The sequence below is a fragment of the Hypanus sabinus genome, chromosome 4 (assembly GCF_030144855.1).
Source record: "Hypanus sabinus isolate sHypSab1 chromosome 4, sHypSab1.hap1, whole genome shotgun sequence".
Lineage (NCBI taxonomy): Eukaryota > Metazoa > Chordata > Chondrichthyes > Myliobatiformes > Dasyatidae > Hypanus > Hypanus sabinus.
This window is the reverse complement of record NC_082709.1, coordinates 739,297-763,904: the sequence shown is the minus strand read 5'-3', so window position 1 is coordinate 763,904 and position 24,608 is coordinate 739,297. Positions and strand designations below refer to the sequence as shown.

The 24,608-nt window shown below is 43.3% G+C and overlaps 1 protein-coding gene across 1 annotated transcript in view; it reads left to right on the top strand.

The window, feature by feature from the left end:
* Window positions 1–19,742, top strand: part of rab3gap1 (RAB3 GTPase activating protein subunit 1) — a 149,563-nt gene extending 129,821 nt beyond the window's left edge. Inside the window, exons 20-24 of the mRNA XM_059966259.1 lie at window positions 4,313–4,409; window positions 4,613–4,716; window positions 4,797–4,912; window positions 10,784–10,886; window positions 18,993–19,742. Coding sequence (XP_059822242.1) covers window positions 4,313–4,409; window positions 4,613–4,716; window positions 4,797–4,912; window positions 10,784–10,886; window positions 18,993–19,235 — 663 coding nt within the window. The 3' untranslated portion in view covers window positions 19,236–19,742. The remainder of the gene's footprint in view (window positions 1–4,312; window positions 4,410–4,612; window positions 4,717–4,796; window positions 4,913–10,783; window positions 10,887–18,992) is intronic.
* The last annotated feature ends 4,866 nt before the right edge of the window (window positions 19,743–24,608 follow it).

Sequence of the window (24,608 nt, the reverse complement as noted above, 5' to 3'; positions counted from 1 at the left end):
TCAGGTATTGAGGAGTCTGATAGCTTGGGGGAAGGGACTGTTACATAGTCTGGTCGTGAGAGCCCGAATACTATGGAGCCTTTTCCCAGATGGCGAGAGGGAGAAGAGATTGTATGAGGGGTGCATGGGGTCCTTCATAATGCTGTTCCCTTTGTGTATGCGGTGTGTAGCGTAAATAACCGTGATGGCGGCAAGAGAGACCCCGATGATCTTCTCAGCTGACCTCACTATCAGCTGTAGGGTCTTGTGATCCAAGATGGTACAATTTCAAAACCAGGCAGTGATGCAGCTGCTCAGGATACTCTCAGTACAACCCCTATAGAATGTGACAAGGATGGGGAGTGGGAGGTGGACTTTCCTCAGCCTTCGCAGAAAGTAGAGACGCTGCTGGGCTTTCTTTGCTATGGAGCTGGTGTTGAGGGACCAGGTGAGATTCTCTGCAAGGTGAACACCAAGAAACTTGGTGCTCTTTACGATCTCTACCGAAGAGTCATCGGTGTTCAGCAGGGAGTGGTCGCTCCTTGCCCTCCTGAAGTCAACAGCCATCTCTTTTGTTTTGTTCACATCAAGAGACAGGTTGTTGGCTCTGCAGCAGTCCGTTAGCCACTGCACCTCCTGTCTATAGGCTGACTCGTCATTCTTGCTAATGAGACCCACCACGGTCGTGTCATCGGCGAACTAGTTGATATGGTTCAAGCTGTGTGTTGCAGTACAGTTGTGGGTCAGCAGAGTGAACAGCAGTGGACTGAGCACGCAGCCCAGGGGAGCCTCCGTGCTCAGTATGATGGTGTTGGAGATACTGCTGCCAATCCAGACTGACTGAGGTCTCCCAGTCAGGAAGTCTAGGATCCAGTTGCATAGGGAGGTGTTCAGGCCCAGTAGGCTCAGCTTTCCAGTCAGTTTCTGAGGGATGATTGTGTTGAATGCTGAACTGAAGTCTATGAACAGCATCTGAACATATGTGTCTTTTTTTGTCCAGGTGGGTTAGGGCCAGGTGGAGGGTGGTTGCAATAGCATCATCTGTTGAGCGGTTGGGCTGGTACGCAAACTGCACAGGGGGTCCAGTGAGGGGGGCAGCAAGGTCATGATATGCCTCATGACGAGCCTCTCGAAACACCTCATGATGGATGTAAGTGCAACAGGACGGTAATCATTTAGGCAGGACATTGAAGACTTCTTCAGCATGGGGACAGTGGTAGTGGCCTTGAAGCATGTTGAAGATGTCAGTGAGGACATCTGCTAACTGGTCTGCACATCCTTTGAGCCCTCTACCAGGGATGTTGTCTGGTCCAGCAGCCTTCCGTGGGTTGACCCCGCACTCTCACATTGGCCATGGTGAGACACAGCACCTGGTCTTTTGTAGGAGGGGTGGACTTCCTCACCACCACGTCATTTTCCTCCTCAAACTGGGCGTAGAAGTTATTCAGTGCATCTGGGAGGGAGGCATCACCTGCACAGTCAGGTGATGTTGTCTTGTAATTGGTGATGTCCTGGATGCCCTTCCACATGCGCCGCATTAGAACTATATACTCAGTTACAACTATATGCTCAAATGAAGGGGACGTGCCAACACAATTTGGTTGAGGTGAGCAATTTTAGGCTCTGTATATGAGAAAGGATGTGTTTGCTGTGGAAAGTGTCCAGACGAGGTTCACAAAGTTATCGCAGATTTAACGTTTGGTCAGTGTTTGATGCCTCTGTGCTTGTGCTCGATAGAGTGCATAAGGATGTGTGTGTGGGGGTTGGGGGGGGGGGGTTCCTGATTGAAACCTTCTAGATTGACTGTAGCTCAGCATTTAATATTCCTACAATCCTGATTGAGATGTTACAGAACCTGGGCCTCTGTATTTTGATCCTCAAACCACAGTCTCTGCGGACTGGTGATAACATATCTTCTTGGCTGACGATCAACATTGGTGCACCTCAGGTGTGTGCTTTGCCCACTGCTCTACTCTCTATTCAAATGACTGTGGTTAGGCATAGCTCAAATACCATCTAAAAATCTGCTGACGATACAACCATTGGTGGTTGAATCTCAGGTGGTGACAAGAGGGCGTTACAGGAGTAAGGTATGCCAACTAGTGGAATGGTGCTGCAGCAACAACCTGGCACTCAACATCAGTAAGACGAAAGAGCTGATTGTGAAGTTCAGGAAAGGCGTGATGAAGGAACACATACCAAACCTCATAGAGGGATCAGAAGTGGAGAGAGTGAGCAGCTTCAAGTTCCTGGGTGTCAAGATCTCTGAGGATCTAACCTGGTCCCAACACATTGGTGTAGTCATAAAGAAGGCAAGACAGCGGCTATAATTTATTAGGAGTTTGAAGCGATTTGGCATGTCAACAAATGCACTCAAAAACTTATGTAGAGGTACCGTGGAGAACATTCTGACAGGCTGCATCACTGTCTAGTATGGAGGGGCTACTGAACAGAGCTGAAAGATGCTGCAGAAGGTTGTAGATCTAGTTAGCTCCATCTTGGGCACTAGCCTACAAATTACCGAGGACATCTTTAGGGAGCGCTGTCTCAGAAAGGCAGCGTCCATTATTAAAGACCTCCAGCACCCTTTTCTCACTGCTTCCATCAGGTAGGAGCTACAGAAGCCTGAAGGTACACACTCAGCGATTCAGGAACAGCTTCTTCCCCTCTACCATCCGATTCCTGAATGGGCTTTGAAGCTTTGGACACTATAGGCCATCCCCAGGTTATGAACGAGTTCCGTTCCTGAGTCCATCTTTAAGTTGGATTTGTACAGAAGTCAAAACAAGTACATCTGGTATTATTTAGCGTCAGTCAAACATTTGTCTTAGTATATAGTATATATTTTACCTTTCTATGCATATAAAACACTTAAGAAACGTATATATTCCTATAATTAAACCACTGCATTGCTTAGTAATAATTGTAGCTTTCATTGGGGCAGGGCCTATCACATGCTCCATTATTCTCACTTTATCATTTAAAATTGTTCCGATTGTTGACTGACTGTAGCCTAATGCTTTTCCAGTAACTGATGATGCTTCACCTTTTTCCAATCGCTTTATTATTTCCACTTCTTATTTTCAATCATGATTGCTTCCCATCAGTGGAACAGAAATTCTGTGGGTGGTGGGTCCCGACCTCCGCCAGCTCCCGAGGTCCACTGGGTCCTAAGGACCACTGCACTGAGACAGGTTAGATGGGACAAGTGGGAGCTGCGCTGGGTTTGGGTATTTGATCCTCCACAATATTCCGTGTGGGAAGTTAAACTGGAGGTGGCAGTGTTTTTTTTTTAACGAGGTTGAGTTGCTGGCTCAACATCAATCCGGTGCGGGGGGGGGGGGGTGGGGGGCGGGAGGCGGGATCAAGGATGAATCTTGCTAAGAAAAATTTAAGCCAAGTACAAAATTACACACAACACCGTGTCAACGGCAACAACTTAAAATGGCGGATGGCATCCTCCTTCCTCGGTTCATAAGTACGAGTTACTCGTAAGTCGGACGTTTGTAACTTGGGGACTGCCTGTACCTCGCTTTTTTAATATACAGTATTTCTGTTTTTGCACATTTTTAAAGAATCTATTCAATATATGTAATTGATTTACTTGTTTATTATTATGTTTTATTTTTTTCTCTCTCTGCTAGATTATGTATTGCATTGAACTGCTGCTACTAAGTTAGCAAATTTCATGTCACACGCTGGTGATATTGACTCTGATTCTGATACTAAGAGACATGGATGGAGTAGATATGGAGAGGATGTTTCCATTAATAGAAGATTCTGGTACCAGAGAGCACAGCCTCAGAATAGAGAGAAAAGAAGCAATTTTGTGAGCATATGTGTATCTGTGGATCCATTGCTATAGATGGCTATGAAGGCCAAGTTTGTGGATATATTTAAGGCAGAATTTGATAGGTAACTATCAACGTTCATTGATAAGAACGTTAATAGTTACAGGGGAGATAGCAGGAGAATGGGAATGAAAATATCAACCATGATTGAATGACAGAGCAGACTCATTAGACCCAACTCCTATGTGAGTGAATGTGTTGTAACTTTTGCACGTCTGTTTGCATTGAGGTAAACGAACTTATCAAAAGTCACTAAAGTATAGCAGATATGTATTCAACATGATTATGATTTTAAGTTTCTTGAGCATGATGAGGTACTAAAGATTTTTTTCCTGCATGTAGGTAATTGATGTACTATTATTAGGAAGCAAGGTGAAGCAATTTTAGGTTGTTTAATTGTTATTTTAGCCATGTTCTAATTGATACCTGTATACAGACTTTGATGTATGAATTGAGTTAATAGGACAAATGTTTTCTCCCAGGTCCTTCACTATTTAGTTGGTTTGAAGCCTGCAGATTTGACTAGACATTTACTGCCTTGCATCTTGCATGCAGCACTGCTGAAGATTAAGGAAGAAGGTGAATATAGATTTGATTTTATGACATTACAGGAATGTATGTAATTGCTTGTGAGTGGGAAAATACAGAATTCCATTAATTGTTGATCTGACTAGTTTACTGATTACCTTAATTAGCTATTTGCTGTTAACAGAACTTTGTACATTGTTTTGTCATTGTGCTTCCAGTCTGAATAATCTTACTATTTTGTTTCCCACCTTCAGAGTCTGTTGAAGATATCCCATCTGTAAAGAAATTAATTCAGCAGATCATTACTCAAGCTGGCAAGTTATTAAGATACTCAAACCCTGACATCAAAAAATTGGAAGTAAGTTTTGTTAATTCTCTCTTGAACTAAAAGTGCCTTTCAAAAATTGAGAAATGTAACTATGTGATACATTTTTTTAGGAAATAATTAGTCAAATAATATCTGCAGAAGCTATTATTGCAAGATCACGATCACTCCAAGCCAAATTTGGAATTAAGAAACATGAGAAGGACAATGAACATGTGGAATTGGAAAGGTAAATGTTGTGGTATATTGTTATGTTATCCATTTTCCAACTGGTAACTGATAATTTGATTTAATATGCTGAACGTTTCATTGATTTTGTAAATCAGAGATGGGCAGTGAATATTTTTGTGTAATTTATGAGAGTAAGCTAAATAAATGGAAAGTTTTTAATAAATTATTTACTGTTATGTACAGTAAGTAACCTGAGGTAATCATCTAAGAATATCGTATTCCTTGGGTTTATTTTTTACAGTTGGTCTCAGTACCAGGGACCCAGCTGACCTTGAGTGCTGAGTGTGTGGAATTGCATGTCCTCCGCATGACAATGTGGATTTCGCTGAAGGGTCTGCAGGTTTATTTCTACTACCCAAGTGCACAACCATGCATTTTCCAACATTGTATTTCATTTGCCTCTTACTTGCCCATTCTCCTAATCTGTCTAAGACCTTCTGCATCCTACCTGTTTCTTCAACACTACCTGCCTCTCCAACAATCTTCGTATCATCTACAAACTTGGCAACAAAGCCATCTATTCCATCATCTAAATCATTTATATACAGCATAAAAAGAAGTGGTCCCAACACTGACCCCTGCAGAACACCACCACTAGTCACTGGCAGCCAACCAAAAAAGGATTCTTTTGTTCCCACTTGCTGCTTACTATGAATCAGCCATTGTTCTAACCGTATTAGTAACTTCCCTGTAAGACCATGGGCTCTTAACTTGGTAAGCAGCCTCGTGTGGCATCTTGTCAAAGGTCTTCTGAAAGTCCAAATATACAACATCCACTGCATCCCTCTTCTCTATACTACTTGTAATCCCCTCAAAGAATTCCAACAGTTTCATCAGACACGATTTTCCCTGAAGGAAACCATGTTGACTTTGTACTTTGTACTGTCTTGTCCTGTGTCACCACGTACTCCATCATCTCATCCTTAACAATTGACTCCAACATCTTTCCAACCACTGAGGTCAGGCTAACTGGTCTATAATTTTCTTTTTGCTGCCTCCTTGGTCTCTTAAAGAGTGAAGTAACGTTTGTAATTTTCCAGTCCTCTGGATCTTTCAAAAATCCAATGATTTTTGAAAGATCATTTCTAATGCCACCATGATCTCTAATGCTACCTCTTTCAGAACCCTAAGGTGCAATTCCCCTGGTCCAGGTGACTTACATACCATTAGATCTTTCAGCTTTTTGAGCACCTTCTCTCTTGTAACAGTAACTGCACCCACTTCTCTTCCTTCACACACTACAACATAAGGCACACAGTGAAGACTGATGCAAAGTACTCATTTAGTTCATCAGCCATCTCGTTGCCCCTGTTATATTATTTCTCCTGCCTCATTTTCTAGTGGTCCTATATCCACTCTCATTTCTCTTTTCTTCGTAACATACTTGAAAAATCTTTTACTATCCACTTCGATATTATTTGCTAGCTTGCTTTCATATTTCACCTTTTCTCTTCTAATGATTTTTTAGTTGCTCTCTGTATGTTTTTAAAAGCTTCCCAATCCTCTATCTTCCCACTAATTTTTGCTTTGTATGCCCTTTCTTTTGCTTTTACAATAGCTTTGACTTCACTTGTTAGCCACGGATGTAGTATTTTACCATTTGAGTATTTCTTCATTTCTTCATTGTCCTGCATCTTCCTCATTTTTCCCCAGAAACGCACACTATTGCTGCTCTGCTGACATCCCTGCCAGCAGCTCCTTCCAATTTACTTTGGCCATCTCTTTTCTCATATCACTATAATTTCCCTTACACCATAGAAATACTGCTACATCAGACTTTACTTTCTCCCTGTCAAATTTCAAGTTGAATACAATCATATCTAAAAGGCCTGAACAGATCAGATATGGCAGTTATTTCCCATGGTAGGGGAGTCTAGGACAAGAGGGCACGACTTCAGAATTGAAGAACTTCCATTTAGAACAAAGATGTGGAGAAATCACTTTAGTCAGAGGGTAATAAATCTGTCGAATTTGTTGCCACAGGCGGCTGTAGAGGCCAAGTCATTGGGTGCATTTAAGGCAGAGATAGATAAGTTCTTTTTAGCCAGGGCATCAAAGGGTATGGGGAGAAGGCAGGGATGTGGGGATGACTAGAAGAATTGGATAAGCCCATGATTGAATGGCACAGCAGGCTTGATGGGCGGAATAGCCTTCTTCTGCTCCTTTATTTTATAGTCTTATGTTGTTATATTGTGATCGCTGATCCCTGGGCATTCTTTTACCTTAAGCTCCCTAATCGCTTCCAGTTCATTGCATAACACCCAATCCAGTATAGATGATACCTAGTAGGCTCAATGACAAACTGTTCCAAAAAGTAACTCAACAAAGTTACTCTCTTTAGATCCATTAACAACCTGATTTTCCCAATCAACCTGCATGTTAAAATCTCCTATGACTACCATAGGATTGCCCTTTTGACTCGCCATGTTTGCAAATGATACGAAGATTGAGAGATGGGTAGGGAGTGTTGAGGAAACAAGTAGACTTAAGAAGGACTTAGACAGATTAGGAGAATGAGCAAGAGAGTGGCAAATAGAATAGAAATCTACAGCACATTACAAGCCCTTCAGCCCACAATGTTGTGCTGACCATGTAACCTACTTTAGAAACTGCCTAGAATTTCCCTACTGCATAGCCCTCTATTGAAATACAATCTTGGAAATTACATGGTCATGCACTTTAGTCGAAGAAATAAATGTGCAGACTATTTTCTAAATGGGGAGAAAATCCAAAAATCTGAGATGCAAAGGGACTTGGGCATTCTTGTGCAGAACACCATAAACATTTACTTGCAGGTTGAATTGGTGGATAGGAAGGCAACTGCAATAGCATTCACTTCGAGGTCTAGAATACAAGAGCAGGGATGTGATGCTGAGGTTTTATAAGGCACTGGTGAGGCCTCAACTTGAGTATTGTGAACAGTTTAGGACTCCTCATTTAAGAAAAGATGTGCTAGCATTGGAGAGTGTTCAAAGGATGATTCTGGGAATGATACAGTATCATATGAGGAACATTTGATGGCTCTGGGTCTGTACATGCTGGAATTTAGAAAGATGATGGGGAATCTCATTGAAACCTTTTGAATGCTGAAAAGCCTAGATGGTGTGCGCTGCTGAGGACCTGTGACTCTGCCTTCAGATCAGGCGACAAGGCAGCCCTAACAACAGCAAGGGCCAAATTGTCCCAAGCCATCAGAGAAGCAAAGCGTGCACATGCTCAGTGAATCCATAGCCACTACCAGGACAGCGGCGACACACGGTGTATGTGGAAGGGCATTCAGGACATCAACTACAGGACAATGTCACCTGACTGGGTGGGTGATGCCTCCCTCCCAGATGTACTGAATAACTTCTATGCTCGTTTTGAGGCAGAAAATGACATGGCGGCGTGGAAGTCCACCCCTCCTCCGAATGGCCAGGTGCTGTGTCTCACCGTGGCCGATGTGAGGAGAACCCTGTGCAGGATCAACCCACGGAAGGCTGCTGGACCAGACAATGTTCCTGGTAGAGTGCTTAGAGGATGTGCAGACCAGCCAGCAGATGTTCTCACTGACATCTTCAACATCCCCCTGAGCAGCAGCACTGTTCCAACATGCTTCAAGGCCGCCACCATCGTCCCCATGCCGAAGAAGTCTTCAGTGTCCTGCCTAAATGACTACTGCCCCGTTAAACTCACATCCATCATATGAATTGTTTCGAGAAGCTCGTCATGAGGCACATCAAGACCCTGCTGCCCCCCTCACTGGACCCCCTGCAGTTTGCGTACCATCCCAACCACTCAACAGACGACGCCATTGCCATCACCCACCATCTGGCCTTAACCCACTTGGACAAAAAAGAGATGTACGTTCGAATGCTGTTCATAAACTTCAGTTCAGCATTCAAATCAATCATCCCTCAGAAACCGATTGGAAAGTTGAGCCTACTGGGCCTGAACACCTCCCTCTGCAACTGGATACTAGACTTCCTGACTGGGAGACCTCAGTCAGTCCAGATTGGAGGCAGCATCTCCAACACCGTCACACTGAGCACAGGGGCCCCCAGTGTTGTGTGCTCAGTCCGCTGCTGACCCATGACCGTGCTGTAACACACAGCTTGAACCACATCATCAAGTTCGCCGATGACACGACCGTGGTGGGTCTCATCAGCAAGAACGACAAGTCAGCTTACAGAGAGGAGGTGCAGCAGCTAACGGACTGGTGCAGAGCCAATGAAGGACAGCCTCAGAGTAGAGAGTGTCCATTTAAATAATAGTTTCAGTGAAATTTCTTTAGCAAGAGAGAGGTAAATTTGTGGAAGTTTATTACCACAGACTTCTGTGGAGGCCAGATCGTTGGATGTATTGAGGTAGAGCTTGATAGGTTCTTGACTGGACACAGCATCAAAGGTTGTTGGGAGAGGACCTAGGAATGGGGCTGAGGAGGGGATAAAAGGATTAACCATGATTTAATGGCCAAGCAGACTCAATGGGCCAAATGGCCTAATTCTGCTCCTGTGTCTTGTGGTCTTTTATAAACCTATTCGTATACCTATTTTGACCACCTCTCTGCTTGCACTGTCTCTGTCCAGGACATCAGAGATATTCTCCTTCAAAAAAAAAGGGTTTCTCTTCCTCCACTATTGTTGCTACCCTTGCATGCATCTCCTCCATTTTCCAAACATCGGTGCTTTCCCTATCTTCCCACTGCACTTAGCAGGGATAGAGTTCCTGTTGACCTCACAAAAATTGCTGGAGGAACTCAGCTGGCCAGGCATCATCTATGGAAAAACTTAGATTTCCTCCAGCATTTTGTGTGCATTGCTTGGATTTTCACCATCTGCAGATTTTTTTGTGTTCATATTCCTCTTGATCTCACCTGTTACCCATGAGCCCTCACATCCAACATATCATTCTCCACAACTTCCACCATCTGTAACGGTGTCCTACCACCAAACACATTTTTACCTACACACGCACGTGCACACAATCATGCACACGCACACAATCTCACACACACACTTGCGCATATACTCACCCTCACTCACACATCCCCCTCCCCCCCACACACACTCACTCACAATTTCCCTGTGTCACAGGGACTGCTCTCCCTCCATGATTTTCTTGTCCATTCAGCACTGTCCCACTTATCTCCCTCCTGACACATTCCTGCAAGCAATAAAAATGCTACGCTGTCTATTCAGCTCCTGCCTTCTTTCCACTCAGGACCCCAAACTGTCCTTCCAATTGAGTAACACTTTCCCTGCAAAACTGTGTATCTGGTGTTTCTGAAGTGGCTTCCTCTATATTGGTGAGACCCGATGTAAATTGGGGCACCACTTTGTCAAGTACCTCCGCACCATCTGCCAAAAGCGGAATTTCCCAGTGACTAGCCATTTTAACTCCTGTCCCCATTCTTGTTCCTACATTGTTTTGCCATGATGAGGCCACTCTCAGGGCAGAGGAGCAACACGCCATATGTTGTTTAGGTAGCCTCCAACCTGTTGGTATGAAAATCAATTTCTCCTTCCAGTATTTTTGCCTCTCGTCTCTTTATCTCTTCCTACCTGCCTAACACCTCCCCTTGGGTCCCCTCCTCCTTCACTTCCTCCTGTGGTGCACTCTCTTTTCCTAACAGATCCCTTCCTCCCCAGCCCTTTACCTTTCCCACTTCTTGGCTTCACCTATCAACTTCCAGCTATACTCCTTCCCCTCCCCCATCTTTTTATTCCAGTGTATTCCCCCTTTCCAGTCCTGATAATGGTCTCAGCCCAAAATGTCAACTACTGATTCTTTCCCTTGGATGCTGCTGGATCTGCTGAGTTCCTCTAGCATTTTGTGTGTGTTGCTCATGATAGGAAACTTGATGATTCACCATCTTAATTTTTTTTAGGTTTGTGAGCTGTCTTTTAGACCAGCCAGAAGTGCTTGTTAATGGAGCAGGACGAGGCCCTACAGGGAACATCATTTACAAATTATTTGTTAATGCACAAAGGGTAAGAATAAACTGAAATTGTGTATCTAGATTTGATCCTAAAATTATTTAATGAATGATCTTTAAACATGGAATGAAGTATTTAGTGAAGAAATGGAATACTGCATTTTTAAACACTTCTTAACAGAAACACATTAACTGGCTTTTGAAAGCATCTTTGTAACTTACTGGAAGGGAGATTCACATATGTTGCAACTTGGGTGTTACATTTCATTTTTACAATAATGTTCTGTGCAACACTCCTTGGACAATGTCACTTGAACTGTTCAACCTTTCAAAAAATCAGGTGCCTAGTTTGTCTGGTACCATGCCATACAGCAAGGTCAAATTATCTTTCTCCCTGTTCTTTCAAGGCAAGGTAAGGTTTTAGGGAGGGATCAATTTCCCGTTTTAAAAAAATTGAACAGTTGGTTTAATTTTGACTTTAAAACAACAATTAGTCATGAGAAATTCATAATATTCACTATTTGTAAAGTGTTGTACAGGGCTTTTAAACAAAAGTAGCCTCACAAATACATAGTTACACATTCTGCCCTGAGCTAAATGGACAGTAGTTTCACTGAATACAAACATTTTCAATTGTAAAGAATACTATTCCCCTACTTTTTAAAAGGAACAAAATGTGGTTAGTTGTTCAAGTGGCTGCTCTGTGTCAGAGTTGTACAGATTAAGAATTGAAGCAAATATTCTGCCATTGTCTTCATATGTTGAAGTACATTTGGAATTTAAGTAATCCTCCATCTAGTCGTATTGCTGTTCCTGCTCTTCATTATAAGTGTTCTTTTGTTCTCTATTCTTTATATATCTGGAGAACAAAACCAATTTGTTTTACCAAGAGAAATGCAACTGTATGTGGATGGTAAAGTGCATGTCCTGTATTGTAACTATCATTAGACAAGAAGAGCCTTAGAAAGCGAGTCCTAAAGTTCATGTTTCTGGTGTAAGTAAGGTCCAAAGCCAGCAATGTGAATAAGCTTAAAACAAAAAAATGCCATATTTGAAAGATTAACTATTCAGTGTTAAATAATAATGAAAACTGCAACGTGTGTGTACTAATCAGCACGTTATTTCTGAGTTGACAAGATGTGCATTTTTTCTTGTTGATCAACAGCTTGTTCACTTCAATGGGTTCCACTGTATAACTAAAGAAATTGGATGTGTACAGATACATACCCAGGATCGTTAAACATGATGCCCAAATGTAGCAATGGGCAGTTTGGCAAATAGTTCTTAGTAAAGGTCTGCATCTGAATAAGTTGGTGTTTTTATTATAACTATTAGAGTTTATTCCCCTTTTATAAATTTAACAAAAAAGCAAATAGTATATTTAACCTCTTAATAAGAAGGCAGATCACATTATTGCATTGAATGGAGATGGTAGGTTGTCCAAATATTCATTAATGTAAAATGTTATCAGAAATATAGTATTGTAGCGGTGTGCTACACGCAGCGCTTAAAAAAACGAGTAGTCGGTAAGCTGCAGTTGCAAAAGAGATTTATTCAAACTTCGCAGCCGCGCTTTAAAGCCTTCCTGATCCCGCCCTCCCTGGGCGGGAATACTGTAGGGGGCGCATATTCACAGTCCCATCCTGCGAGTGGGCTTTTCCCCTTGCTGGTGAAGCAGACTTGGTGCCCTCTTTGGGACCGGCCTCAATGCCGGCGAGTGCCACTTTGTGAGCCGGTTCGAGTGTGCTGGGAAGTGGGTCACCACATAACCACTCTGCCTCTGCGCCGCGGTGCCTGAATCTCGACCGGCTGTGCCGAGTCCACATGGGCCGGTTTGGGTCGGTCCACTGTGAAAACCTCCTCTTTCCCCCAATGTCCAGCACGAGTGTGGACCCATTGTTTCTGATCATCGTAAACGGCCCCTCGTAGTGCTGCTGTAGCGGCACCTGATGTCTGCCCCGTCATACAAAAACGAACTTACAGCTTTGCAGGTCTTTGGGTACGCAGGTCGGGTTCTGCCCATGCTGTGAAGTGGGTATGGGGGCCAGGTTACTGAGCCTCTCTGTCCAGGACTGCAATGGGTTCTTCCTCTTGCCCCCTTGGGGCTGGTATGAACTCTCCTGGGACGACCAGGGGTGCGCCGTACACCCAACTCAGTCGATGAGGTGTGCAGATCCTCTTTGGGCGCCGTGCAGATTCTGAGCAGGACCCAGGGAAGCTCATCCACCCAGTTGGGCCTTTTGAGGCTGGCCATGAGAGCTGACTTCAGGTGACGGTGGAAACGCTCCACTAGTCCGTTCGACTGTGGGTGGTAGGCAGTTGTGTGGGGCAGCTGTGTCCCCAAAAGGCTGGCCACAGCTGACCACAGGCTGGAGGTGAACTGGGCGCCTCTGTCGGAGGTAATGTGGGCCGATACACCAAAGCGAGATACCCAGGTTGCATTCAGTGCTCGGGTGCAAGATTCAGAGCTGTTGTCGGTGAGCGGGACCGCCTCTGGCCATCTTGTGAACCGGTCCACAATAGTCAGGAGGTGCCGCGCTCCTCACGACACTGGCAGGGGGCCCCACAATATCCACGTGAATGTGGTCGAAACGCCGGCGGTTGGCGTGGAACTGCTGCAGCACGGCTTTGGTGTGCCGCTGCACCTTGGCTGTTTGGCAGTGTATGCACATTTTGGCCCATTCACTGACCTGCTTGTGGAGTCCGTGCCAAACGAACCTGTTGGCTACCATCCGGACGGTTGACCTGATGGAGGGGTGCGCTAAGTTGTGAATGGAGTTGAAAATGCACCGCCACCAGGCTGTTGGGACAACGGGGCAGGGTTGGCCGGTGGTGACGTCACAGAGTAGGGTCCTCTTACCTGGGCCTACGGGGAGGTCCTGGAGCTGCAAACCGGAGACTGTGGTTCTGTAATTAGGGATCTCTTTGTCTGCCTGCTGCGCCTCCACCAGCGCTTCATAGTCTACCCCCTGGGACAGGGCTTGGATGTTAGGTCTGAAGAGAGCATCCGCCACGACATTGTCCTTTCCCAAGACTTGCCAGACATCCATCGTGTATTCGGAAATGTAGGACAGATGTCGCTGCTGGCAGGACGACTAGGGGTCGGATGCTTTCATGAACGCAAAGGTAAGAGGTTTGTGGTCCGTGAATGCAGTGAAGGGCCTACCTTCTAAGAAGTACCTGAAATGCCGGGCTGCCAGGTATAGCACCAACAGTTCCCGGTCGAAAGCACTGTATTTGAGCTTGGGTGGTTGTAGGTGTTCGCTGAAAAACGCCAGGGGTTGCCAGTGACCCTCATTGAGTTGTTCCAGCACTCCTCCGATTGCCGTGTTAGATGCGTCCACTGTGAGGGCGGTAGGGACGTCCGTTCTGGGGTGCACTAGCATCGTGGCGTTTGCCTTGGCTTCTTTGGTTTTAATGAAAGCGGTGGCGGACTCCTTGTCCCAGGTAATGTCCTTACCCTTATCCGATATCAGGGCGAACAGGGGGCGCATGATTCGGGCTGCTGAAGGGAGGAAGCGGTGCTAGAAATTCACCATACCCACGAATTTCTGAAGGCCTTTGATTGTGTTGGTTTGGGGGAAATGGCGGACCGCATCTACCTTGGCGGGCAGAGAGGTTGCCCCGTCTTTAGTTATCCTGTGGCACAGGAAGTCGATGGTGTCGAGCCCGAACTGGCATTTGGCCGGGTTGATTGTTAGGCCATATTCACTCAGTCGGGCGTAGAGTTGACGGAGGTGGGACAGATTCTCCTGATGACTACTGCTGGCTATGAGGATGTCGTCCAAATAGATGAAAGCGAAGTCCAGGTCATGTCCCACCACATCCATTAACCGCTGAAATGACTGTCTGGCATTCTTTAGGCCGAACAGCATGCGGAGGAACTCAAAAAGGCCGAATGGGGTGATGATGAGTGCCGTTTTGGGGATATCGTCCGGATGCATCGGGATTTGATGGTATCCCCGGACGAGGTCTACCTTGGAGAACATCCGTGCGCTGTGCAGGTTTGCTGCAAAGTGCTGAATGTGCGGCACAGGGTAGCAGTCTGGTGTTGTAGCCTCATTCAGCCTGCGGTAGTCGCCGCATGGTCTCCAGCCCCCTGTTGCCTTGGGCACCATGTGCAGGGGGGAGGCCCATGGGCTGTTGGACCGCTGTATGATCCCCAATTCCTCCATCTTCTTGAACTCCTTCTTTGCCAGTAGGAGCTTGTCCGGGGGAAGTCATCGAGCACGGGCGTGTAGGGGTGGTCCTTGTGTCGGGATGTGGTGCTGTACGCCGTGTCTGGGTATGGCTGCCATGAACTGTGGCGCCAGAACCAATGGGAAATCCGCCAGGACTCTAGTGAAGTCGTTGTTGGACAGCGTGATGGAGTCTAGGTGTGGGGCCAGCAACTGGGCTTCACCCAGGGAGAACGTTTGAAAGGTCTCAGCGTGGACCAGACTCTTCCTTGGCAGGTCAACCAGTAGGCTGTGAGCTCGCGAATAATCCGCCCCCAGGAGCGGTTGGGCTACGGCAGCCAGTGTGAAGTCCCATGTGAACCGGCTGGAGCCGAACTGTAGCCGCACCATACAGGTGCCATGGGTCCTTACTGTGCTGCCATTCGCGGCCCTCAGGGTGGGACCCGGTTCTCTGTTGTGGGTGTCATAACTCGTCAGAGGTAAGACGCTGATCTCGGCTCTGGTGTCGACCAAAAAGCAGCGTCCCGACTGCTTGTCCCAGACATACAGGAGGCTATCCCAATGACCAGCCGCCGTAGCCATCAGCGGCAGCTGGCCCTGGTGTTTCCCAGGAACTTGCAGGGCGGGCTACAGCGGCGGGCTTCTGTGCCCCACCACTGGTGGTAGAAGCACCATTGTTCATTGGTCTCCTCACCCCTGCCTCTGGGGTTAGTGGGCTCTGCGGCCGGGCCTGGTCTGGTCTGCTGCTGGGAGCATGGCCTGGTGATCTGTCCGACGGATGCCCCACTCTCCTTCTTGGCTTTCCACAGCACATCTGCGCGGGCCGCCACCTTCCGGGGGTTACTGAAATCCGCGTCGGACAGCAGCAGGCTTATTTCCTCGGGCAGCTGCTCCAGGAACATCTGCTCAAACATGAGGCAGGGCTTGTGTCCTCCGGCCAGGGATAGCATCTCGTTCATCAAAGCCGACGGTGGCCTGTCTCCCAAAGCATCCAGGTGCAGTAAGCGGGCAGCTTGCTCGCGCCGTGAGAGTCCGAAGGTCCTTATGAGCAGGGGTTTGAATTCTGTGTATTTGCCATCCTCTGGGGGCGACTGTATGAACTCCTCAACCTGGGCAGCTGTCTCCTGGTCGAGGGAGCTCACCACGTAGTAGTAACGTGTGGCATCCGAGGTTATCTGCCGAATGTGGAATTGGGCTTCTGCTTGCTGAAACCATAGATGAGGTCGCAGCGTCCAGAAGCTTGGCAGATGCGGTGTCGTTCATCTCCGGTCCAAATATCGTTTGGGCTGTAGGGGTCACCAATTGTAGCGGTGTGCTACATGCAGCGCTGAAATAACGACATGTAGTCAGTGAGCTGCAGTTGCAAAAGAGATTTATTCAAACTTCGCGGCCTCGCTTTAAAGCCTTCCTGATCCCGCCCGGGGAGGGCGGGAATGCTGTATATTCACAGTCCCGTCCCGCGCATGGGCTTTTCCCCTTGCTGGTGAAGCAGGTTTGGTGCCCTCTTTGGGACCGTAAGCCGGTTCGAGTGCGCTGGGAAGTGGGTCGCCACGGTATGTTTATTTTGGAGAACTGACTCCATAGTCCACTGGGAAAATGACACACTACTCAGGGCTTTTGTAATTCTGGCAGGTAAATTGCCTGTTGCTTTACTGCATTTTCAGCCTACAGACTGGGCCTTGTAAAAGTATTCAGTCCCCAGCCCTTTGTTCACATAAATAAGTATTACAACCAGAGATATTGATCAATTTAACTGAGAATCTTTATTTTGAATCACGTGCTCCTTTTTTGCAGTATACAGCCTAAAAAAACTGAAAATTGTAAAGCATGAAAAAGTAACGATTCAAAAACTGAAATGTCAGCAGTTCAAAAGTATTCATCCCCCTTTGCTCAGTACTTAGTTAAACCACCTCTCGTAGATAATTACAGCTAGTAGTCTTTTTGGATAAATCTGTAAACTTTGCTCAATGTAATAGATTTACCCATTCCTCGCAAAATTGTTCAAGCGGTGCTAGGTTAGTTGGGGAGCAGCAGAGGACAGCAATCTTGAGGTCTTGCCAGAGATGTCTGCCAGGTCTTGCCAAGTTAAGGTCAGAACTCTGGGCCACTGAAGGACATCAATTTTCTTCATTTGAAACCAACCCTTGGTTGCTTTGGCAGTGTGCTTTGGATCATTGTCCTGCTGAAAGACAAACTTCCTCCCCAGTTCAGCAGTATACATCATCCCATCACTTCTGACCAGGTTTCTGAAAAGCATGCACATAGCATCATGCTACCTCCACCATACTTTACAGTAGGGATGGTGTTACCTGGCTGTTGCACAGGGGAATTAAGGGTTATAGGGAAAAGGCAGGTAGGTGGAGATGAGTCCATGGTCAGATCAACCATGATTGAATGGTGCAGCATGTTCAACGGGCCAGATGGCCTTCTCCTATTTCTTAATGTTTTATTTTCTTATGTTCGGTATTAGGTTTCTGCCATTCAGACCAAATAGTGTTGAGCCTTCCATGTCTTAATAGTATGTCCCAAGTAATGGTAGCATCATGCTATGGGGATGCTTTTCTGCAGCAGGGACTGGAAATCTGGTGATGATTGATGAGAAGAGAGAGAGAACCTGGTTAAAATTTGATGGCCTCTGCCCAGAAAGCTTAAACTGGGGAGGAAGTTTGTCTTTCAGCAGAACGATGATCCAAAGCACACTGCCAGAGCAACCATGGAATTGCTTCAAATGAAGAAAATTGATGTCCTTGAGTAGCCCAGTCAGAGTCCTGACTTTAAATCTAACATCTCCGCAAAGACCTCAAGATTGTTGTTCAACGGCACTCCCCAACTAACCTAGCACAACTTAAGCAATTTTGTAAGAAGGAATGGGCAAATCTTGTTCTGTCACATTGTGCAAAGCTAATAGAGGCTGCTGGTTGTAATAGCTTTGAGATGTTGTTCAACCAAGTATTGAGCAAAGGGATGAATACTTTTGAACTACTGACATTTCAGTTCTTGAAATTTTAGTTTTTCATGCTTTGCAATATTCACTGTATTTTTTGAGGGGAGAAAAAGGAGCATGTGATTCACATAAAAACTCAGTTAAATTGATCAAAATCCTTGGTTGTAATACAGGGGATGAATACTTTTTCAGGGCACTGTATATAGTAACTGATGATGAATAACTTGTATAAATAATAATTTTATCATGTTATTAAATAACTATGTTTTGGTGTTTTGTATTTCCTTGAGGTATTTTGACCTTTTGACCATCTGATTTGATTTTTCCTTTCATCATTGATTTTTTCCTAATACGACTTTTATTTCACCCCTTCTCAAGCTTTCTGAATCTACTGAAGAGGTAACAACCAACTGTTCTCTTCCAGCACCCTTCATGTCATGCCTCATGTAGATGCACATTTCGTTTTGGGAGAATGCATAAATGGCAGCCATATAGCATTCGTTCCAGTTTGATTTCTTTGATTTCTATTTGTTAATATGACCCATCTGCTTTAATGGATCAGGCTATTTGGATAACATTTATAATTACAGAAATTATTTCCCCATGAGCTTAAATACTATTTAAATGGAACCATTCATATTCTATTCCAGTTACAATTTTTTCCTTTGACTTTCATACTGCTCACTCGCTGTTTAGCATTTGAATTTGTTTAGAATGTTCATTCAAACTTCATTTGGGGGAGAAAAACGTACATTTTAAAAACAGCAAATCTGGAATTGGAGCATGGTAGCTTTTTCAAAGATAGAGATTTTTTTTTAAATCCAGGGCTTCCTAAACAAAGTAATTTTACCAATATCAATTCTAGCATCTACATGTTTGGCTAATTTCATATCCAGCTGCCAATTCTGTACCTATAATTCTTGTTTTGAGTTCTTTTTGTAAATAAAAGCTATCATTGTCAATGCTAGTAAATCAGTTGCAAATACTAACCAGGCTTTTTTGATGATTGGTGTGTAAAAAAATCTCTTCTATTTTCAAGGCCCCAACTCTGAGTCCAGTTGATGATGAACCCATAAAGCAAAGTTCTTCTGATGAGCACAGATCAAGTCCAGGAGCAGCATCAGAATTTCCTCTGCCAACTGGACGAGAAATAATTCTTCGGACAACTGTACCTCGCCCTGCACCATACTCGAGATCTTTACCACAACGCATGTACTGTGTTTTGTTAAAAGATGAATTCCGTCTGGCTGGTGCATTTTCATCTGACACGTCATTCTTCTAATATAAATTGATAATTTAATTAAAATATTATCATTCACAACTACTTTTGTGTCATTCCTACATTTTACACACTTTAGTAAATAAACATGCTTTAGCAACTTTAGCTGAAGTTGCTAAGTTCCTCAAAATTAATCTAGTACTTCATTAATATTCAAGGACATATGCACACTAGCAGTGATTCTGGTAAAATTTCACAAAAGAAAGAATTTGGCAAAAGCAGAAATGTTTAAACAGTGTTTCAAAACAAAAGTAACTGTAGTTATATATGATAAAATGTAAAATGTTACTTGTAAAATTAACTCTTTATTGAATATGTCTGACAGTTATTACTTCATTGAATGGTCTGCTGAGTGCAAGACAAAACTTACTACAGTCCTGGAGAGAGTTTGGAATGGCCACAAAAGATCCCAGCTTGTACCTTGTATTCAACGTTAGTATAAGTTTTCTGATGTAGGTGCTTCAAATGTTTTTTTTTATTGCATCAATAAATCATACAAATTACAAATAGTATTGTCAAAAATGTGGTTACAATTCAGTAATAGCAAAAATTTATTGCCTCTGCAGAGCAGAATTATTTGTTATTTTAATTTACAAAAACAATATTTGTTTTTTCAACAATTGAGTAGCCATAGAGCCCAAGTTGAGGCTCTGACTGCCTTGAGTTTGATGAAAAATAAACCTCTACTTGCATCCACAGCAAGAACACCACAAATGAAGAAGGTAGGTTGCAGTGAATTTTTGGCTACTCATACTCTTTTTAACAATGTGTAATCACAATGTATTTGTTATCTATTGCAACATTCATGTTGCTCACAAAAAATTTGTTCTCTTTCACTATTTTGCCTACCCCCTTTGGAAGTTTTCATCCTCTATTATTTTTACAATATTGTATCTCAGTGGATTTAATTTGGCTTTTTTGGCACTGATCAACAGAAAAGACTCCTTTGTGTCGAAGTGAAAACAAATTTTTACAAATTGGTCTAAATTTATTCCAATTATTAAACACAAAATAATTCATTGCATAATTACTTACCCCCTTCAAGTCAGTATTTAGCAGCAGCACCTTTGGCAGTAATTACAGCTTGAGTCTGAATAGATCTCCATCAGCTTTGCACATCTGAACACTGCAAATTTTCCCTATTCTTCTTTACAAAACTGCTCAAACTCTATCAGATTACATTAGGATCGTGAGTGAAAAGCCCTTTTCAAGTCCAGCCACAAATTCTCAGTTGGATTGAGGTCTGAACTATCAATTGGTCACACCAATTTTGTTGTTTTTAAGCCACTCCTGTGTAGCTTTGGCTTTGTGGTTGGGGTCATTGTCTTGTTAGAAAACAAATCTCCCAAGTCACAGTTCTCTTGCAGACTGTACCAGGTTTTCCTCCAGGATTTCCCTGTATCTTGCTACATTCATTTTGCCTTCTACCTTCACAAGTTTTCAGGGCCTGCTGCAGTGAAGCATCCCCACAGCATGATGTGGCCACCAACATGCTTCACAGTAGGGATGGTGTGTTTTTGATGATGTGCAGTATTTGCCTTATGCCAAAGATGGCCTTCAGTGTGATGGCCAAAAAGCTCAATTTTGGTTTCATCAGACCGTAGACCACATTCCTACTGACTTCAGAGTCTCCCCATATGCCTTCTGGCAAACTTGAGCTGAGATTACATGCAATTTTTTTTTTTAACTTTACCACTCTCCCACCTCAGCCACTGAAATTTGTTACTCCTCCAGAGTTGTCATGGGTCTTGTGGTGGCCTCCCTCACCAGTCCCCTTTTTACACTTTCACTCAGTTTTGAGGATGGCCTGCACTCAGCAGATTTAGAGCTGTGCCATATTCTTTAAATTTCTTCATGACTCATACTCCAAGAAATATTCAGTGACTTGGAAATTTTCTTGTATCTATCTCTTGACTTGTGCTTTTCAATAACCTTTTCCTGGAGTTGCTTGGAGTGTTTTTTTTTCATTATGGTGTAGTTTTTGCCAGGATCCTGACCAGCTGTTGAACTTTACAGATACAGGTGTATTTTTACTACAATCAATTGAAACAGCTTGACTGCACATAGGAGGCCAAAAACAGATCTATATTTAATTAATTATGTGACTTCTAAAACCAGTTGGCTACACCAGTGATCATTTGCTGTTAATACTTTTGTAATCATTTTTTGTTTTATATTTGCAATTAATTTAGTTCACTTTGTAGAGATCTGTTTTCACTTTGCACGAAAGAGTTTTTCTGTTGATCAGTGTCATAAAAGCCAAATGAAATCCACTTCGATTCAATGTTGTAAAACAATAAAATATGAAAACTTACAAGGGGGTGAATATTTTTTATAGGCACTGTAATTGTTGTATAAAGGATGACTGGAGACTTATCCTGATTGGAGAGCCTTTAGCAAAGATGAAAGGTGGAAAGTAGATGGTTTGTTACAGTTATGTTTAGTGTGTAAGGGAGTAACATTAGCACTACCAGGAAGAGTAGGGAAGCAGAAATTCAGCCTGACCTGCATATTATCATAGAAGTGAGAGCAGAAAATTGTACAAATTCTGAAAGAGATATTCAAATTTTCTTAAGCTACTGAAAAATGTTATTTACTCAAATGGCAGCAGTGGGTAAGCCTGACAATCAGAATTCAGTTGAGCCTAATACAAGTGGCAGTGAAATTATTGCAATAAACCACAGTGAAGAATTAATCTGCACCTGAATTAATCAGTCAAGCACATTTTAATTGACTAATGTTTTCAAAGGAGTAACTATTTGTGTAATTGCATGGTTGATGCAGTCGACTTTAGTAAGGTCGTGACAGATTTCTTTCTTTTTCAATCTTTTTATTACGTTTTAAACACGTATACATAGCGGTCATAATAGTACAAAGAGAGTGGGATTTCATTATTGGTAATTAACACATGTTGATATAAGCAATAGGTAACACCAATATAGTTGACCTCCCAAGCTCTTAATATAAACATGATATAAAGAAATGAAAAGAAAAAACAAAGAAAAAAAACCCAAATTGAAAAATCAAAAATAAGGTAAACTAAACAAAGCTGGGCTGATTTTTTTTACATAGGATACAGTCATTAATGTCATCAACTCCACTCCTCTACCTATATTTAAGGTTAATACAAAGGAATCAGAAAAGGTCAAATTACATTCTATGAAAATATTGAATAAATGGCCTCTTCAAAGTTTCTTCAAATTTAACCAAGGGATCAAAAGTACCACTTTTAATTTTTTTTCTAAGTTTAAACAAGATATGGTTTGGGAAAACAATTGAGATATAGTAGGAGCGTTAATCGCTTTCCAATTCAGTAAAATGGGTCTTCTAGCCATTAAAGTAGCAAATGCAATCATTCAACAAGCTGAGGAGGGTAAATCCATTATTGGTAGACCAAAAATTGCGGTAATAGGGTGAGGTTGTAAATCAATACGCAGAACCGTAGAAATAGATTCAAAAATATATTTCCAATATTTTCCAGAAAAGGGCAAGACCAAAACATATGAGTCAAAGAAGCTACCTCAGAATGACATCTATCACAGATTGGATTTATGAGAATAAAAATGAGCTAATTTATCTTTAGACATATGGGCCCTGTGTACCACTTTAAATTGAATCAACGCATATTTAGCACTAATAGAAGAAAAATTAACTAATTGAAAATTTTTCTCCCATTTCTCTATAGAAAGGGAGAGTTGAAGTTCTTTCTATCATTCTTAATTTTATCAGATATACCTGACTCTTTTCATAATCATATCATAAATGATTGTTATTAAACCCTTTTGATAAGGGTTTAAACCTAAAATCTTTTCTGTGATATTGGTTGGATATGAAATCGGAAAAGTAGATAACATAGTATTCAAAAAATCTCTAATCTGTAAATATCTAAAAAAAAATGCGATCTGGGCAAATTGTATTTATTAGACAAAAGACATGAAACAGTTATACAAAAATTAATCACGAATATATACTATACCATTTTCCGTACCGAAAAGGCTTGATCCCTAACAGAGGGTTGAAAAAAAAATGTAATAGGAGGTCATGACAAATTTCAAAGGTGAGAACCTGTCAAATTGGATCTGAAGTTGACTTGCTGGTTGGAGAAACATGATTATTTTTGTAATTGACAGTCTTTGACCAGTGCTGTTACTTGAAGTATATAAACAACTTGGACTTGCAGATAAAGGTCTGGTTGGTGAGATGAGTTGAAACCCTGGATCAACAGTTCCGTGTGAGCAGTACTTCGCATGTGACACAGAGCTTGCATTGTTGGTGACCAACAGGAACTCAAGAAATGCAGCTACGATCTGCACAAAGTCATCAAGGCAGCGAAACCACAAAATGTTGTTATTTGAGATAAGGCCAATCAATGTATCATCTGCAAATCTAATTAGCAGAGTGTGCTGTGGATGGTGACAGTCATGGGTATACAGAAAGTAAAGGAGGGAGCTTAGAACACAGCCCTGGGGTGCTGAGGGTTAGAGGAGCAGAGGTAAAGGAACCTACTCTTACCACTTGCTGACAATCTAAGCTGCACAATGCAGTGTGAAGGCTCCTCTGACCCTCAACAAAGGTGCCCCTGAGGGCTGTGTCCTTAGCTCCCTCATTTACTCTCTGTATACCCATGATTGCATCGCCATCCACAGCTCCAATCTGCTAATTAAATTTGCTAATGATGCTATGTTGATTGGCCTTATCGCAATTAATAACAAGGCAGCCAACGGAGAAGAAATCATCACCCTGACACAGTGGTGTCAAGAAAACAACCTCTCCCTCAATGTCGCAAAAACAAAGGAGTTGGTTGTGAACTACAGGAGCAATGGAGACAGGCTCACTCCTATTGACATCAATGGATCTGGGGTGAACAACTTTAAGTTCCTCAGCATACACATCACAGAAGACCTCACTTGTTCTGTACATACGGCTGGGTGGTAGAAAAAGCACAACAGCACCTCTTTCACCTCAGATGGCTGAAGAAGTTCAGCATGAGTCCCCAAATCCTAAGGACTTTCTACAGGGGCACAATTGAGAGCATCCCAACTGGCTGCATCACTGCCTGGTATGGGAACTCAGTCGCAGGGAAATACAGAGGGTGGTGTTGACAGCCCAGTGCATCTGTAGATGTGAACTTCCCACTATTTAGGACATTTACACCAACAGTTGCATAAAAAAGGCCTGAAGGATCACTGGGGACCCAAGTCACCCCAACAACAAACTGTTGCAGCTACTACCACCTGTGAAATGGTCCTACAGCATTAAAGTCAGGCCAAATAGGCTCTGGGGCAGCTTCTTCCATCAGGCTGATTAGTTCATGTTGATGCAATTGTATTTCTAAGCTATATTTAATGTCCTGTTATACATACTATTTATTACAAA